General features: G+C 38.5%; 2 protein-coding genes across 3 annotated transcripts in view; one reads left to right on the top strand and one right to left on the bottom strand.

Moving 5' to 3' along the window:
• The window catches only part of LOC124162922 (dynein axonemal heavy chain 1-like), a 19,689-nt gene extending 12,231 nt beyond the window's left edge, over positions 1–7,458 (bottom strand). Inside the window, exons 1-3 of one of the 2 annotated variants that reach the window (XM_046539661.1) lie at positions 7,070–7,458; positions 5,784–6,087; positions 5,373–5,644 (exon numbers count right to left, since the gene is read on the bottom strand). In XM_046539661.1, the coding sequence (XP_046395617.1) occupies positions 5,373–5,644; positions 5,784–6,087; positions 7,070–7,083 (590 nt within the window). In that variant the 5' untranslated portion in view covers positions 7,084–7,458. Of the gene's footprint in view, positions 1–5,372; positions 5,645–5,783; positions 6,088–6,176; positions 6,699–7,069 lie in introns of those variants that run through there. The other variant, XM_046539660.1, reaches the window with a different exon arrangement.
• Positions 6,835–16,950, top strand: LOC124162923 (toll-interacting protein-like). Its single transcript, XM_046539662.1, has 6 exons — positions 6,835–6,992; positions 7,467–7,631; positions 7,742–7,875; positions 13,113–13,314; positions 14,051–14,218; positions 16,398–16,950. The coding sequence occupies exons 1-6, from the start codon at positions 6,945–6,947 to the stop codon at positions 16,506–16,508; spliced, it is 828 nt and encodes a 275-aa protein (XP_046395618.1). The 5' UTR covers positions 6,835–6,944; the 3' UTR covers positions 16,509–16,950.

Raw genomic sequence — 16,950 nt, 5'->3', positions numbered from 1 at the left:
TATTTTGGTATTTTCCACTGAAAATTCAAAAATTAACTGACAAAACAGTATCGCGGTTATTTAATGCCTCAAAGGTTTCCATTGGTGTACGTTTATTGTTTCTGTACGTTAACCGGCAGTGAAGTGAAATAACGCATTACATTTGTTTCTACCGGTGGAAGGTTGTATAACGTTCCCGCCTTGGAAGACTTTTTCTATCAGATAATGTAATATCTTCATCATCTACGGTAAAAAGTTTGCTAAGCTTGAAAAATGACGTGATTAAAATTACCGTTGTTGAAAAAAAGTTTCTTCTTGAGTTTTACGCTCGCGACGTATTTGAAATGATACACCGAGTTTACCACGGCACTGCAAACGAGAGTTAGTTGTTCTGTGAGTTCTTCCAGCGGCCACCAGGGGATGTTCGGCTACCTACGTAACAAAAGAGAGCGCCAGTACGACTCCGACCAATGACCCGAATAGTTCACCCTTGTAAATCCGCAACGGAGAATAAATACGTCCATCCGGACAATTCACGCTGAGTATCATTGCTTCGTACATCCTACATCATCGCTAAGGCGCACTACCTACCTTTAGAGGCACCATTGCAAGTAATACCTCATACTGCAAGGGTTTTGTCGGGGAGTTGTATATAAAAAAAAAAGTTCCGTTTCGTCTATGCTATATGACGCGGGGAATACTTCTAAAGATACTTATGATCGGAGTCCTCTCTTCCACGACTTCAGGTTTACACCGCAGGCATCACCAGGGGAGTTGTGAGGGGAGATAACGCTTTGGTGCTTCGCATTAGTATAATCAACCTTCCGCACTCTTAAAATTCTCGATTCGCAATCTATCCCTAAAATACTCCGCTTCAGGCTTGGGCCTAGCCCCTTTCTCAGAAGTTCCCGCAGATTTGAATGGGCAAAACCACCCGAACAAAGCTCCTTATAACTCTTCATCGTCTGCATTCCTTGGGCGCTTTTGTTTTTTTGAATGTTGCAGAGCGAATAGGAAGATAAATTTAATTTCGACACTCATATTACTCCTTTATTTTTATTTTCTCGCTTAGACGTGTTTGGTGTTTTTTTGGCCATGGTGACTGCCATCAAATGCTTTCTATTCACGCAACTCACGGACGTGCGGGTATGCTGCCGACTGCTTTCTGCCGCCCGAGGAACAAAAGAAGATTAAGCATTCGCGAATGCTAATGCCACAATATTTTCACCAAAATTAACTACTTATTTATCGAACGACGGTTTACCACATAAATTTGAGACTGAGCACTCCATTAACTTCATTTCTAACAGATCGCTAGCAATTACAGAGGTTAAGGAGTCTTGATGAAAGTCTTCCGGCGGTGAAACCCTCGCTATGGCGAGAGCCAACACCAAAAGGGTCTCGTAAAAACGAAATTTTTAACACGCTTATTGTAGGGTCAATTGACGGTGCATCGGCTATCTCTCGTTATAGCGGGAGTGTCGCTATAGCCCGTACTCGCTTTAGCGAGGTTCCACTGTAAATGGTTCAAAATGGTGAGTTTTACAGCTTTTGATGTATATTTTATTAATCCTTACACTATTCTATAAGTAATATTTATCCAATTCAGTAAAATGGATTAAATTTCAAGTTTCTCTGAGTTCTGGGGGGGATTTATCCCCCTAAAAAATCCACCCCCCTCACTGCGCCACTGTACTGAAGTGTCTAAATCTCCATACACATGAGAGTAGACAATAGCCAAATCCAGGCTTAACTACTAACAAGTACATAATAGGTTATATAGAGCAGGGCCGTCGCGTGGGTGGGGCAAACAGGGCGGTTACCCCGGGTGCTGCGGCCAGGGGGGCGCCGCGGCCAGGGGGGCGCCGTGGCCAGGGGGGCGCCGCGGCCGAGGGGGCGCCGCGGCCAGGGGGGCGCCGCTACGGCAGGGGAAACGGGGATTTTGCGGTAGAATGAACGGGAATCTTGCGGCAGGGAAAACAAAAATTTTTATAACCAGAATTTTTAAAAAGTTGTTTGACAATAACAAAATTAACATTCTGCAATAATAACTAAAACATTCGTTATCTTAAGTCATTATCTTTTCAAAATTTAGTAATTCAATATGCGTTCTTTTCGTTTACGTTTTCTAAAGGGGCGCCCCTACGTACCAACCCTAATCACTGCATTTGTGCGCCCCCTAACCGTAGCCGTAGTTGTGGAATGAGGGAGTAGAGGAGTAGTTTACGCTTGCGCGACCTTGAAGCGCCCGCCCCCTACTACCCCTCCTAACCCACGTGGCTTACCGGCCTACCAATGCGCATGATCGCTTGAGCATCCACCTACCACGCCGACTCCACTGTCATTCGGTTAGTGGCGTGCTATTGAATCCTTCATATTTGTTGTTTATTGTTTCCAATGGTTTTATTGATGAGGTACTTTCGCTCAGATGTGTTACTATTATTATTTCAATGTGTTAGTTACCAGTGACCGAAATGTCGAAAAAGTTGATGGGAGCTCAACGGCAAAAATTAAATAAGGAAAGTGAATTAGCACGTGAAGCTCTACTGACTAAAGTTCCAAAACTAACTAGTTTTTTGGTACTTCATCTTCATCTCCACTCCCAGCGGTGGAACCCGTTCCGTCTGTGATTTTCCAAGTACCAGTGTTAAAGAGACTTGCGAAGAAATACCTACCATTCCTACAGGTGTTGAGGTAGGACGAGATGATAACCAACAGGTATATCTTACTTTAGAGTTTGAATCTGACACCAACGTAAATTGTGACAGTTTGGCTTTATCGTACGACCCAGGAACATGGCCTGAGTTAATCTTAAAGGAACAGCGTGATAACCTAATTTTGAACTTCCAAGCTAATTTTTTAAAAGAACATCATCAGTATCCAAGAAATTCAAACAACAGGCATTTTTCAAATAGTTTCCGATTTCGTTTAGCTGAAAACTGCGAAAAAGTATTGAGACGCAAGTTACTTTACTCCGAAAAAAATGATTCAGCTTACAACTTTTGCTGTAGGATTTTTGATCCATCGTCAAAATCGCAGTTTGAACAAAATATTGGTTTCAATAATTGGAAACACATGACAGAGAGGTTGAAATCCCATGAAATGTCACCAGATCATTTCAAATGCATGGCCGAGTGGTGTACAGCTGAAAAAAGGCTTAAAGGGGGAACCTCAATTAACCAGGAAATAATCAATCTAATAAACACGGAAGCACAACGCTCTAAAGAGGTTTTACGGCGGTTAGTTGAAATCACCTTGTATTTAGCAGAAAATAATATAGCGTTCCGAGGCTCCTCTTCCAAATTGTTTACAAAAAACAATGGTAACTTTCTCGGCCTAGTTCTACTTTTAGGGAAATGTGATGCTGTTTTAATGGAACACTTACGTGGAATATCTAACCATGAAAGTAAGTTTCACTTATTATGTGTATCAAGTCAGAATGAAATTATTAACCTGTTAGGTAACTCTGAAAAGGAGACAATCCTTACGAAAATAAAGAATGCCAAATATTTTTCAATAATTTTTGACTGCACTCCAGATACATATTAGCCATAAGGAGCAAACGTCTCTGGCGATTCGTTATGTGAACGAGGAAAACGACGATTTAAACATGGAGGAGAGCTTCGTAGCATACCGAGCAGCATCTGAAACCACCGGAGAAGCGCTCACTGGCCTTACAGTTGAAGAAATCGCAGAGTGTGGACTCAATATGAAAGACTGTCGGGGGCAAGGCTATGATAATGGTGCCAACATGGCAGGCATACATAAAGGAGTTCAAGCACGTGTGCTTGAAGACTTTCCTCTGGCCTTTTTCATGCCTTGTAGGTGTCATAGCCTCAACCTGGTCATAGCTGATGGAGCATAATCCTCCGTAAAGTCAACATCACTATTTGGAGTTCTTCAGCATATTTACATCATATTTTCGGGCTCTACGAAGCGTTGGTGTGTGATCAGTGAACATGTCACGAATCTCACTGTGAAAAAAGTATGTGAGACACGTTGGGAAGCCCGCATATCTGCAGTTCAAGCTCTTCGTTATCAATACATCGAAGTCCGGGATGCTTTGATCGAACTGAACGAGAAGACGGATGACCCTAAGACCGCAAGTGAAGCACTTTCTTTGGTCAAGCAGACGGAGGATTTTTCTTTCTTAGTGTGCTTAGTCATATGGCATGACTTGCTGTTCCAAATCAACATAATCAGCAAAACTCTTCAAGGGAAGGCTAAGAGTGTAAGTGATGCTGCCAAGAAGATCAGTAATTGTTTAGACTTCTTGGACAAATTTCGGGAAAGTGGATTCGTTGACGCGGTAATTACAGCGAAAGAGATAGCAGAAGAGCTAGAAATCGAACCAGTCTTCCAAGAAAAAAGAATACGAAAAAAGAAACGATTATTTTTTAATGAAAATAATGAGGAAGAGGAAGTGCAAGCATATGCATCAGAGACATTCAAGAAGGAGGTATTTTATCCACTGGTGGACACAGTTAGCACGTCAGTGAAAAGTAGGTCAACTGCAATTGAAAATCATAATGTACAGTGGGGCTTCTTGTACAATGTGGCTAACCTCCCAGCAAAGGACATGCTGAAACAAAATTGTTTGAATCTTGAATCTACGTTAAAAAATACTGACGGCGCTTCAGACATTAATGGCAATGAACTTTTTTGTGAACTGCAACATATCCACACCATCTTAGAACTGATAGAACCTCAAGTTCATCCCATCAAAGTCTTACGAACAATCAAAAGAACAGACAGCAAAGACTTGTTTATGAATCTTTGGATTGCCTTAAGAGTATTGTTCACTACGCCAGTTTCAGTCACCAGTGCGGAGCGAAGCTTCAGCAAGCTAAAGCTTATAAAAACGTATTTACGGTCAACAATGTCACAGGAATGACTAAATTCACTAGCCATCTTATCTATTGAAAACGAACTGGCGAGAAAAATAGATTTTAAGGATGTGCTCACAAAATTTGCTCATGCAAAAGCCAGGCCAATGCCGTTCAATGTTTAGTGCCTCTGTTTATTTCCTTTCAACTTTAACATTCGTAGGTACATATGTATATTATCTTGGTTTGAATATTTTCAACAATGCTGTGCGTGGATTGTGAATAAATGTTAAAAACAAATATGTTAGTTGTTATTTGGTGATTCGGGATTCCTGTAAACACCTGCCACTCGCATTGTGTTTGGTTTTGAACGTAAGTTGTGGTGCGGTCGCCTGGAGGGGGGGAAGGGGCAGGGGGGGGAAGGGGCAGGGGGGGGGGAGGGGGCACTTGACAGAATCTCGCCCCGGGCACGGCCACACCACGCCTTGATATAGAGGTTCATGGTCATATGCATTCAGATATTAAAATAAAGAGGAAAATATTTGACACACTAAATTCAAATCATACCTGCAATCGAATTCTTCATCATCATAGTATTCAAGAGGTGAAAAATTTGCTAGGTAATTAATACCATAAAGTTCTTCATTGGGTATGCACTCACACTCTGTAGGTGGAATTAACCTACGTTTTTCTACCTTTAAATCTCCTAGAATACAATTTATATCAAGAGATTGATATTTCCGTCTCTTCCTTTCGACTTCAACTTTGCGACAAAGTTTATCAGGCTCAACTTCATAGTCCAATTGAACTTTGGGCTGAAATGCTACAACAGGAAACACCTGAATAAGGAAAATGATTATTTTTGATGTAATCTAGATTGGAAACAGCTGTTGGAAGTTATATCAATTAGAAGGGCAGCAATCACTCTCACAAACATATTCCCAACCATAAGAAGAGCATGGTTATGAAATCACTTACAATTTGATGGTTATTTTCCAAAGATATCCATTTGGTTTCAGAAGCAATAACACGTCTAAAGTGAGGATGAGTCAATGTCTTCACAGTTGGAGCATGTTTTTCCGTTTTTACTTGCCACGTGAAACCAGTTACAGTTTCTGGAGCTCTATAATCAATCTGCTTGTCCAACTGAGTCAAATGCTCAGAATAATAGGCTCTTTTGCTTGATGTTTCAGAGCTTGGAAAATGTATACTCTCCAAACTGTTTCCTTCATTAGAAGTGCCGGTTATTTTTAAATTGAATCTCTCTTCTTTACATTTTATCCTGAAATTTCAATACACATTTTAAATAATTTAATGTATTTTGCATTATGAGATCATTTTAATATTAATCTTAATGTAAATCCCACGAACCAGTACACAAATCGCATATGACAATACACTTATATCCTCAAAAGAAGATACGTGCTCCAAGAAAAGGTCACAAGATATAAACAAGAATATTTGTAAAACTCCAGCATCCGGGAGGAACCACCTGCCCAACATGACTATCAAAGCAGATTTCACACTCGCGATTTTTTCACTAAATTAGAAATAAAGGGCTCAGATACACAGAGGGTAAACCACGACGAGATGCTGTCCGAGAAAGGATTAGTACGGTGACGAAGAGAACTGGTGTTCCACAATTTTTCGTGGTTTCTGGGCGAATATCACAGTACCACCAATTTTACAACCTAATTGGATTCAAATAAGCCACACAACCGAGGCAAGAAGGCAAAATTTAAATTGCATTGTGGATCTTCCTACAACGCAATTAAACACGGTCTTATTCCGCCATTACAACATATTCGAAAACCCCCGCCATCCGGTCAAAATTAATATTTTTTTTCACAGGTAGTAAAATACGAATCTGTAATCATTTATAAAATGATTGAATGATTTATAATTCAAAATAGTAATTTTATAGACCATTATGTTACCAAACATTGACGATTATTGAGTTTCATTATCACTAACTTGTGCTAACTTCTATGAAGGGGAAGAAGGGGATTAAACGTTTATAATGTCATTTAACGCCATATAGAAGATCGTTAGATCTGACCAGCAAGCGTTAGGAAATTGATCATTGCAGTTTTAGAAATAGCGATTTTTTTATTACAGCGGTTACATAATAGCTTCGTAATGGCAGCAATGGCAACAACTGATAAGAACGAAGAACGCAGAAAAAGAGTAAGTTATTCAAAGACATGTCTTCTCGTGACCAAGATGTTGTAAAGAATAATGTTATAATTCGTAAACGTAAATACCGTTTGCTTTCCATGATCTCGGGCGTTCCGTGTCAACTTTTTGCTTCTGTCAGGAATTTGTTACTTCATTACTTCTCTACACCCTTCCTACCTCCATGTGAAATTGTGGTAGTATTTGTTGTGATTTAGGTTTTATGGACTCGGAGAAGATAAATACTTGTAGAAAAATAAAATTCAACACCTTTCAGCTTAGGCGACCACAACGCGATAGCGGTTGCCAAACACCTTGTTGCTATTTATTTCTTAACGTAGCAATTAGGTTACAAGAATAATAATAGAGGACAAGTACAATTGGCAGAAGTAAAGATCAATTTATCGCCAGATTACGCCTGTTCTTAAGTTCTGGGTTGTTATTTGGTTGTTGGCATAAACACTGTGATGATGTCAATCTCGACAGGTATTTCTTGGGACTCTCCCTTCCGATTTTTTGAGGATAAATGCTACTTCACAACAACAACAAGAGGCTGCCGATCAGCAAGCGGCAATTGCATTGCAGCAGCAAATGGTGGGGATACCCTATGCTCATAACTCAACTGGGAAGTTGTCAATCACGGTCGGAAGTGTACGTTCAGATATTTCTTTTTAATGTGGTCATGTTTTTTGACAAATTTTACCATCTTTTAAATTGATGCCCTTAAATAGCAGCCTATCGAACCTATTGCCTTGTTTCAGGCGAAGCTGGCGAAAAATTATGGCGTCACGAGAATGGATCCTTATGTCAGATTAAGGGTTGGGCACTGCGTGTATGAAACTCATGCAGATCCAAATGGTGGGAAAAACCCAAGATGGAATAAAGTAATTCAATGGTGAGCATTTTGTAAGAACTATTTTTACCATTATTTCGTTGGAACCACTTCATTCTGCAAATCCCTTGGTTAAAGATGACTTGGTTTAAATACTGGATTATAAATTAACTGACATTCTTGAAATTCTTAAATATACCCTCAGAGAACCTTGCATTGAATATTATTACATGCATGGTACACTATTTATAAATTGGTAAAACAAAGATTTTTCTCTGGTTGGGGAGGTTTGGTCAGATTAAATCGCAAGATATGAAATTAATATCTTCTAGGGCTAGGATATCACAGTAGGGTACCAAGTTATTTCTTATTGAGGCAATTACCATTTCAAACTGTACATGCCTGTAGATTCAGAAGTATGGACCATAAATGAGGTGGGCTTCCGGATCAGAATGTTTTCATTCCCTGCCCTACCTCAGATCGTTGGTTGGGTTTGGTTGAAAAATATTACCATAATGAGCCAAGGAATGATACAAATAAGAATGTAAGGTACAATTATTACTACCTTATTTGGATATTGCTTATAATCTTCTCCTTGGTGGAATTAGTCAGTAAAACCATAGGATTCATATGAGGAAAATTTCAAGTAAAATTCAACAGTTTGTTCCTCAGTATGTGGTTCAAATAATAATAGTGCATAGTATCAATTACACCTACTTCGACATTGGAGAGCTTATTCATACCCCACATCATGCTGAAAAATTCGTGTACCTACATGAAAAAATATGACCATGGAAGAAGGAGAAGGATCCTCCTCCTCCCATGCTATGACTACCCACAGTTTTAGTCTTTTCCTATGTATGATATTTTATATTGTTTGATCAAATATTTAAATTCCATCTAATGCCACACTACTGTGAATGAGTTGATATTCTTATATGAAGCAGTTCCAACCTTTTTGTGAAAAACAAAGGCAAAGGTACTTATTTCATTTCGCTTAAATTAGTTAATTAGTACTTGCTAGTTTAAATTAGCGGTATTTATTATCAAATAATCATGTTGACTGAAAGAGATACCACATCTTAAGAACAAAGAAAAATAAGTGGCGATGGCCCAGAGGCTCTTCTTGCATGGATACATTATATGTTTAAGGTGCCTGGATAATGAATTAAGTCCAAATAACCCCTTGCAATAATCTCTTTTTAATTTAGAGATTCAGATCTTGTGCAATGTGCTCGTTGAGGCAGTGAGACAGTTATCACATCAAACGGTGGAGTATCAGAGGATTGATGCACCTGGGCTTGTGGTCTCCTGACAAGATGTATCGGCTGTAGTTGCCACTAGTGGTAGTAGTTTATGTATAGTTCCATAGGCGGATCCAGGGGGGGGGCACGTGCCCCCCCCCCAGACCCTCAAAAATATGCAAGATTTTTAATACGGTCCCATTATCATTGCGTTCGTTTTGTATTACGAGGTATCCTTGTGCCCCACCCAGAACAAAATCCTGGATACGGCCTCGCTTTGTGCCCCTCCCAGTAAAAAATCCTGGATCCGCCCCTGTATAGATCTTAACCCCTTAACTGGGGAGAGCGACTATAGTCGCAAGCGGACTCCGCTCCCCATGTGGGGAGCGCGAATATAGTCGCGCGTGCCGTCGCATCGCAATGTTGTGCGGAGAAGGCGTGAATATTCATTCTTTATGCATCATTGCATGTTTTTTGCTTTGTCAGAGGTTCTATACCAATATATTTTAAGTATATTGCCATTTTTGTGCAATAGCTTCACTATAAATTTTTTTTCGAAAACGGCATCTCAGAAAATCGGTGGATTTGCTCCCCACCAGGTAAAAGATAAGGAAATTTCTGCCCCCAACCAAGGGGTTAAGATATAATACGTACAAATATTGGTATTGAAGTACCAAAATAATTACATAAGGTTTATCAAATAAAGATTGTCATAATGCATGTTCTTATTTTACTCGTACATATTGGTAGGTAGAAACAAAACAGAGGAAAAATTGTTGTCACGGGTCATTTAAAGTCATACAACACATCGGAATTATGTATGTAATTGTACATACATATTATAGGAATGTATTTTTAAGGACTTAGGTAGTTTTTCGTATAAACTCCCTTATATTTTTTTTAGGAATGAGTCGATTCCAAATGTCCATTCAGGAAGATAAATGTTTTGAGTATAGACTATAAGCTTGGGGAGTAAAGGCTGCCACAAACCTAAGTGGCCGCGGTGTCAGCCGTCCCGCGCGGAGGATACGCTCGGTACGCGGGTACTGCGACGTACATACCGAAGCAGCCTCAGAAACATGAAAATGTCGGCAAGAGCAACAAACCGACGAACCCTGAAATGGCACGTGTTCATGAGCAACTCTCAGAGAAAAAAAATTGGAAACCGTGGGATCGGAAAGCAATGCATGCGTTTTTTGTTCTTTTATTAACCACTGATCACGGCAAGTGAAATTATTGAGATTATGAATTACCATAGGAGAATTCATCTGGAGCACCAATTTTAACGTATAATAGATCGAAATATATATTTTTTATTTTCGAATGATATTTGAAGTCTAATGATAATAAAAACGTGCAGAGAGCGAGTTTTCCTGTGAAAAAAAAATTCTTATAAATACGGGCAGAGAGTGGTTTATTATGCAACTTTTTTCATAGACTAAAACGCATCTGCATCAATAATAAAAAAATAGACACATTCGCGTTTGTATAGCCCAGTTTCATCAATGCAACCCTTGAAAAAGTTGATATTTGCTTGGCATAAGCCGCCGCGGCTTCCGGGCGGACTCAGCAGGTTGCGTTCGCTGCCACTTCGCACCCACCAGGCTGCTCTGGTATGTATGGACGTAATGAACGCTACATTATTGTTTAGCCAAACTGCAATGTAACCACTGCGGCTATTGTTATTTTTAGGGATGGTCGGATCGAATACCTCAGATCCAAATATCCGCGGATATTGCCCTTCGTTGGATACATCGGATCCAAAGTCACGGAAGACATCGGATCTGGATCTGAAATTTTAAATAAAGAGTTCCGATTCTCTCTTCGAATGCTCCATCGCATGCAATTCTTGTTCTATTCATGAACCGTTTTGTTTGAAAGCTATCGCAGAAGTTACGTAGCAGAATTCAGCCGTGAAAAATAAAAAAGGCAAAATACGACTGGCACATAGTATGACTCTTCCCAAGAGATTGAGCAATCATCGAGGGAATCTCAGCGTCGTAGGATAATAACCATGTCAAAAGTAACTACGACGCAGATTTCAGAAAACCACCCTCAGCCGTCCATCAGCCCGTGCCTCTGTTGTTTTTTTTTGTTTCCGAAATCACACCGACCATTAATCAATGTTTTTTAAGGTAAATATCAAATCACACGAGAACAATTGAAGCGTGTTTCGTCCCTACCCCGTCTCACAAAATGACCTTTTTTGGCCTACCTGCTTCAATTTTCCGTTTCTAGACGACAAATGCTAGGTGATTGATATTCTGGGCCCGAAGATATCTCGATAGCTTCGACAATTAGAAGACATACACAAGATTTAAAAAAGAATTAGACCAAACGCGACGCATTCCTGATGATATTTCTGTTTATTTTTCAGCTCTAACTGATTTCCACTAAGTTTTCCATTTACAATTAGACTATACTGATATGCAACATTGTCCAAACAGCACAATTTTCAAAGAAACAAGTGCAGCATTAACACCTCAAACAAGTAGAGATGGATTGGAAATGCCAACTAAATGTATCACGTAGTGCACCCGGCTTCGCTTTGAAGCCAACGACGGCAATGATGCAAGATCTGACTTGTTCGTCCTTGACTCCCGTATTTGTAGCCTCGTTGCTTGAAATATGGAGGGATCGCGCTCCTTCCCCTCCACCTCTCCTTTACACCCTTCTGCTGCTCACCCCTTCCTCATGCTGAGTGGTCGAGCACCTCGTCACACGTGATGTTAATGCTATTTTAAATACTGTTAATTGTGTTGCTAATTGTGCAGTGGCAATTTAATTTAATGATATACTGATAAAAATGTCTTTCATTGTGTAGAAGTATTTCTATTGAGATAAGAAGAACCAATGTATGCCATGTGCATGCACTGTGGCGTGAAATTATCTCGAGGAAGTGCTAAATCCACCTCACCATACTGAAGCATTTTCGGGTGAAACACAAGTCGGTATGCGATGAGAAAGTAAAATTCGGGGGAAAAGTGTGTGAGGAAAATTTAAATTCAGTCGATGGCAGGGGGGTAGCCAGGAATTTCGTTAAAGGGGGTACAAAACCAGGGGGAAAATTTTTTAAACAACAGGGTACTAAGGAGAGGGTTTCAAATAATTTTAACACCCTTCATGATAGAAAACACTTCATTTTTCAAAGATTCATTTTTTTCATTTTCCATTTTTGTAAATTCATGATTTTTCTATATTTTGTTCTTTTTATGAAGGAAAGTAATTGTGTTTTTATATTTCGGGGGGTCTGGATCCCCCGGATCTCGCCCTCTTGCTACGCCACTGTTCAGTGGTTCTTCCAAAGATTTTTCCTATTATCATTTCCAAACCCAAGCGTAACAGTTTAGGTCCTGAGCATGTAAAGATGTTTTTAAAAAACAACTTGATAGCCTATAAAAATGATTTTTAATTTATAAAAATATTTAAATGTGTGCGAAAATCTAAAAAGCATTCATTTGATTGTATGTACCCAGAATAAACTTGAAAAATTACTTCGTTTAATAGCAGGAATTTGAAAATGCATTTGGATCCGAAAATATCCAATCCGAAAGATCCGGCTTCGAAAATCAAGGATCCGATCCGAATCTGGATCCGAAAAAAATCCTGGTTCCGTCCATCCCTAGTTATTTTATTCCATTCAATTCTTAAATTTCAATGCTGCAGATAAATTAATATCCCACCTATTAGAAGGAATAAGAATCGATGGAACCGAGAATCGGGAATCGATTTGAAGGAATAGAAAAAAAGTGGAATCGACTCATCCCTAATTTTTTTATTTCCAAAATTATTGTTGACACCACCTATTTTATTTATAATTTTGTTTTATATTTTACCTCATTTAGAGATAATAATTTTTGCAAGGTTGTATTACATAGCCCATTTAAATAAAAAAGCTACAGTTTATTGTTTCACAATTTGGATTTCTTCTTATCATCTTTGCCACACTTTCATTTCTAGTTGTGCATCCTTTTAGCTAAACTTTATATAAACAGAATATATAAATGTTTCAGTTTTTGTCAGTTTGATTTTAATTAGTCAACACTACTTTTTCAGCCTTCTCCCTCAAGGTGTCAACATGATTTACTTGGAGATTTTTGATGAGTGCTCTTTTAAAATGGATGAACTTATTGCTTGGGCCCACGTTCCCATTCCAACTGCTGTTATGAATGGTGAAACGAGGGAGGACTGGTATCCGCTGAGTGGAAAACAAGGGGATGATCTAGAAGGTTCCATCAATCTAGTTCTTAGCTATTCTGTAAGTTTCCATTTAAATTTTTCTGTCAAGGTTATTAATTGGATTGGTGAGGGTATGAGCTTAATGAACTCAAAAAATTGTGCCATCTGTATTGATAAGACTGTAAATAGTGTACGCTAAGGCATGATGCAAAATGGCAAACACAGTTGCTTGAAAGAATAGACTTTATATGAATTCATTTGTGCTTAATCTTGCAACATGTAATGAAAATAGCCTTGCTTCAAGTTCCATGCAATTCTTTTTACTTGTTGGGGAAGGGTTAAGAGATAAACATTTAAGCGTGTGATAAACATGAAAACAAGTAACATGACAGTAAACGAGTAAGTTTGTTTTTGAAAGCACCAATTATCAAGTGAAGTCGATGATGTAGGACAGCAATCTCAAAGGACAATTTACAAACTATCGTCAACAGAGGAGACATCTTGGGGTATTGCTGACGTAACTTAAGTACTTAATAATTTTTAACTATGGTTATATTGGAAATGCAAGGCTCAGTGTTTTAACTTGACAATAATCACTACATGTCTCCTCTGTTGGAGGAAGTGCGTAAATTGTCATTTGATATTTTTTTATTGTCAAGTGAATTAGGTACTGAGTAAAAATCGAGTTGATAATTGAGGCTTTCGAAGATGCCCTAAGACTTGACTCTCATTTATCCTGGTTATTAATTTCAGTTTTTTGTTACTCCCATTGGTATTTTTCAATATTTAAATGTGTGTTATGATTTATATTTCAGACATCCACAACCCAGCCATATGCCATGTATCCTCAAGTTGCACCAGTGGTAATGGTTCCATATGGAATAAGGCCTACTCAGTACACTCCTGTGTCAGTATACACTACTCCACCTCCTGTTGCTCCTGAGCCGCCTGTGCCGCAGATATCCGAGCAAGAGCTAAAACAGGTAACACAAATTAAGTTCTACCTTCCTGATGTAGCATAAATGCTAGGGGCTTTAAAACACCTTTGAAACTTGGAAATGCCCTAATCTACTTTCTCACGAGAGGTTTTGTGTTATGATTTAAGTTTAAACTTAGACAAAGTTCAGCCTTCAATATAACATTTGGCCTATTAAGTGTGGGTAAGGGTCAAAGATTGTATTCTTTTTGAAATTTACATCTAGTTTTGACTATTGGCATGGAGCTAGGGAAGTTAGCTCTGAAGGTCCTAGTGAACCCTTTAACGTTATTATTATTGAACATCCTGTTTAATAGCACAGAAGAAAAAATATTGACTTTGAAAAACGGTACAGGAAGAGGTGCAAAAGAATTACCAAACTTATACTGAGTCACTGATCTCTTAAGCCGCTAACTTTCTTGGGCTCTCAAAAGAGAAGGGGGTTGGGGTGTTGCAGTTGGGGGACTAGTCTTGGGGACACTTAACTGAACTGCAGCTTTACGATGACTGCACTCTACTCAAATACACACACATACTGCGAGACCCCACTTCTTGTGGATTTTACCGAAATAATGAGGGGTTCTCGTCCTCTGGTGGCAGGTATAAAAACTAAAATTATTTGTTTTTGCAAAAAATTTTAAGTGGAATTTTTGTATGTATCATCCTTGTTACTCTGTTTTGGCAGTAGACTCTCATTATTAGGAAGTTCACTGGGCCAAAAACCGGAGGTTGGTAATAACAAAGTTCATATGAATGTTTCATTCAGGAATAGTGAGAAAAAATCGTAGTTTGTTTAAATTTCTTCTCTCTTCAATTCTTATAGTCATACTGCAAAATAGCTTCAGAGTCAAGTGTATAATTTACGCGATTTAATTATGTACAAACATATAAAAACAAGGATATTCATTTCATTTTCTCAATAGAAGAATGTGGCATGAGGCAATCGAGGCGTGACATATTCCCGAATACAGGAAGTCCTCAATATACGAACAAGATGCATTCTGAAGGCCTGGTTACACGATACATGAACTCGTACGGGTTAATGTCTAAATGTATGAATGCGTGAATGAACACGAAAATGCACCGTGTAACCACCCAACTTGTGCGAATGCATGAACAGAAAATAGAACCTGTTCTAATTTGGTTCATGCATTCGTACATGTTCCGTTCCGGTCCACAAAAAGCATTCACGCAAACGTACATAAACTTGTACGTGTTAATGCGCCGTGTAACCAGGCCTTGAGACCTTGCTCGTAAGTGGATAATCCTATGTAAGGCATAGAGGAGTGCGGTTTTCCTGCAGAATGCAACACTGAATGAAAATAGGTCTCTGGACAAAATTTTAATATCCCTTCAAATACTAACTAAAAATCGTAAAATATAGTAAAATTGTCATAAAGGCCACTTTAACGCACTCATTTCACATTTTTTCTTAAGAATTTAGAAAAGAAATGACCGAAACAGTTCCAAAAACACACCCACTTCAAAACGTAATTCCATTGGCCAGCCGGAAAGTGACGTCAGCTCATGCAATCGTGTGGGAAATCCAGTGGCGTTGCGCATTGTCACCAAATTTCTCGGTTTATTTAACGACTTTAACGTGAGGTTTTATTTCTTATATATCTTTCGGAGGTTTTATCGTAAAAAAACAAACGCCTCGGAACCCGGTTTCACCAAGGCTGACACCGGAAACTAGCCGAAAATTACAACGGCAGCAATGTTTACTTACATACGCAACGGAAATTGCTACATGCATGCTGAAAGCCGGGGAGTGAATATGCATAGCTATGGAAATATAATATCACCGGCTCTTGTAAAATACATATTAAATGTGTTTATGAAATTTAACAATGAAATTCCATTTATTAGGGTCGGACGAGAAGATTACGCTGACGACGCCATTCGCACAATCTAAACATATGTTCAGATTGCCATTGGTTGCGTACAAATTTAATGAGGTTGTTCGTATTGACCAGAGTCTACTGTATTCACTTGTGCACGTGTGGGTGAAAGATTATTTACTCTCCCTGATAGAGAAGCTGAATACATGTTCCTTGTTTTTTTGCTAGTACCCAAGTTGATGTAGAAGTTGACTTCCAGTGATAAATTTGCAGTGTTACATGCATTTTAGAATCTGCAATTGGTCTGTGAATTTTCTCAGATCCATTACCATTTTTTCTTTCCAGATAGAGGACATGTTTCCCAATATGGACAAAGAAGTCATTAAATCTGTATATGAAGCTAACAGAGGAAATAAGGATGGAACTGTTAATTCACTGCTTCAAATGAGTGAATAAATTCAATTTTGTAATGATTACTTTTTGTTTTAATGCTATTATTTTGATATGCTAGTTAATGTTTTCTTTTATCATTCATTCTTATGAAACCTGAATTCATGGAAATTATTGTTCTCTTCCATCTTGTGCTTTTTAAATTTGAGCATACGTTAAGGTTGTGATGTTTAAGAAGTTGAGTTTTATGTTGAAATATGTACAGAAATTGATTTTTTATTGTTTTACTTGTTATGTATATGTTAAACTTGCATTTTCTGTTGTGCTTTTGCGATGTTGTTTCTTCGTTGAATGAAATATGCTTGATTGTCTGTTTTGGAAATCAAAATATTTTTAAATTAGAAAATTTATGAGCTCAAATTAAATAAGAAGATATTCTATTGTCATCAATCTTCATGTGCCAAATGTAATTCTCTTTTTTCCATCAGAATAAAAAATTATAATTCAA

Source organism: Ischnura elegans, chromosome 7, assembly GCF_921293095.1.
Source record: "Ischnura elegans chromosome 7, ioIscEleg1.1, whole genome shotgun sequence".
NCBI lineage: Eukaryota > Metazoa > Arthropoda > Insecta > Odonata > Coenagrionidae > Ischnura > Ischnura elegans.
The sequence above is the reverse complement of the archived record's forward strand: the minus strand, read 5'-3'. Positions and strand labels throughout refer to the sequence as shown.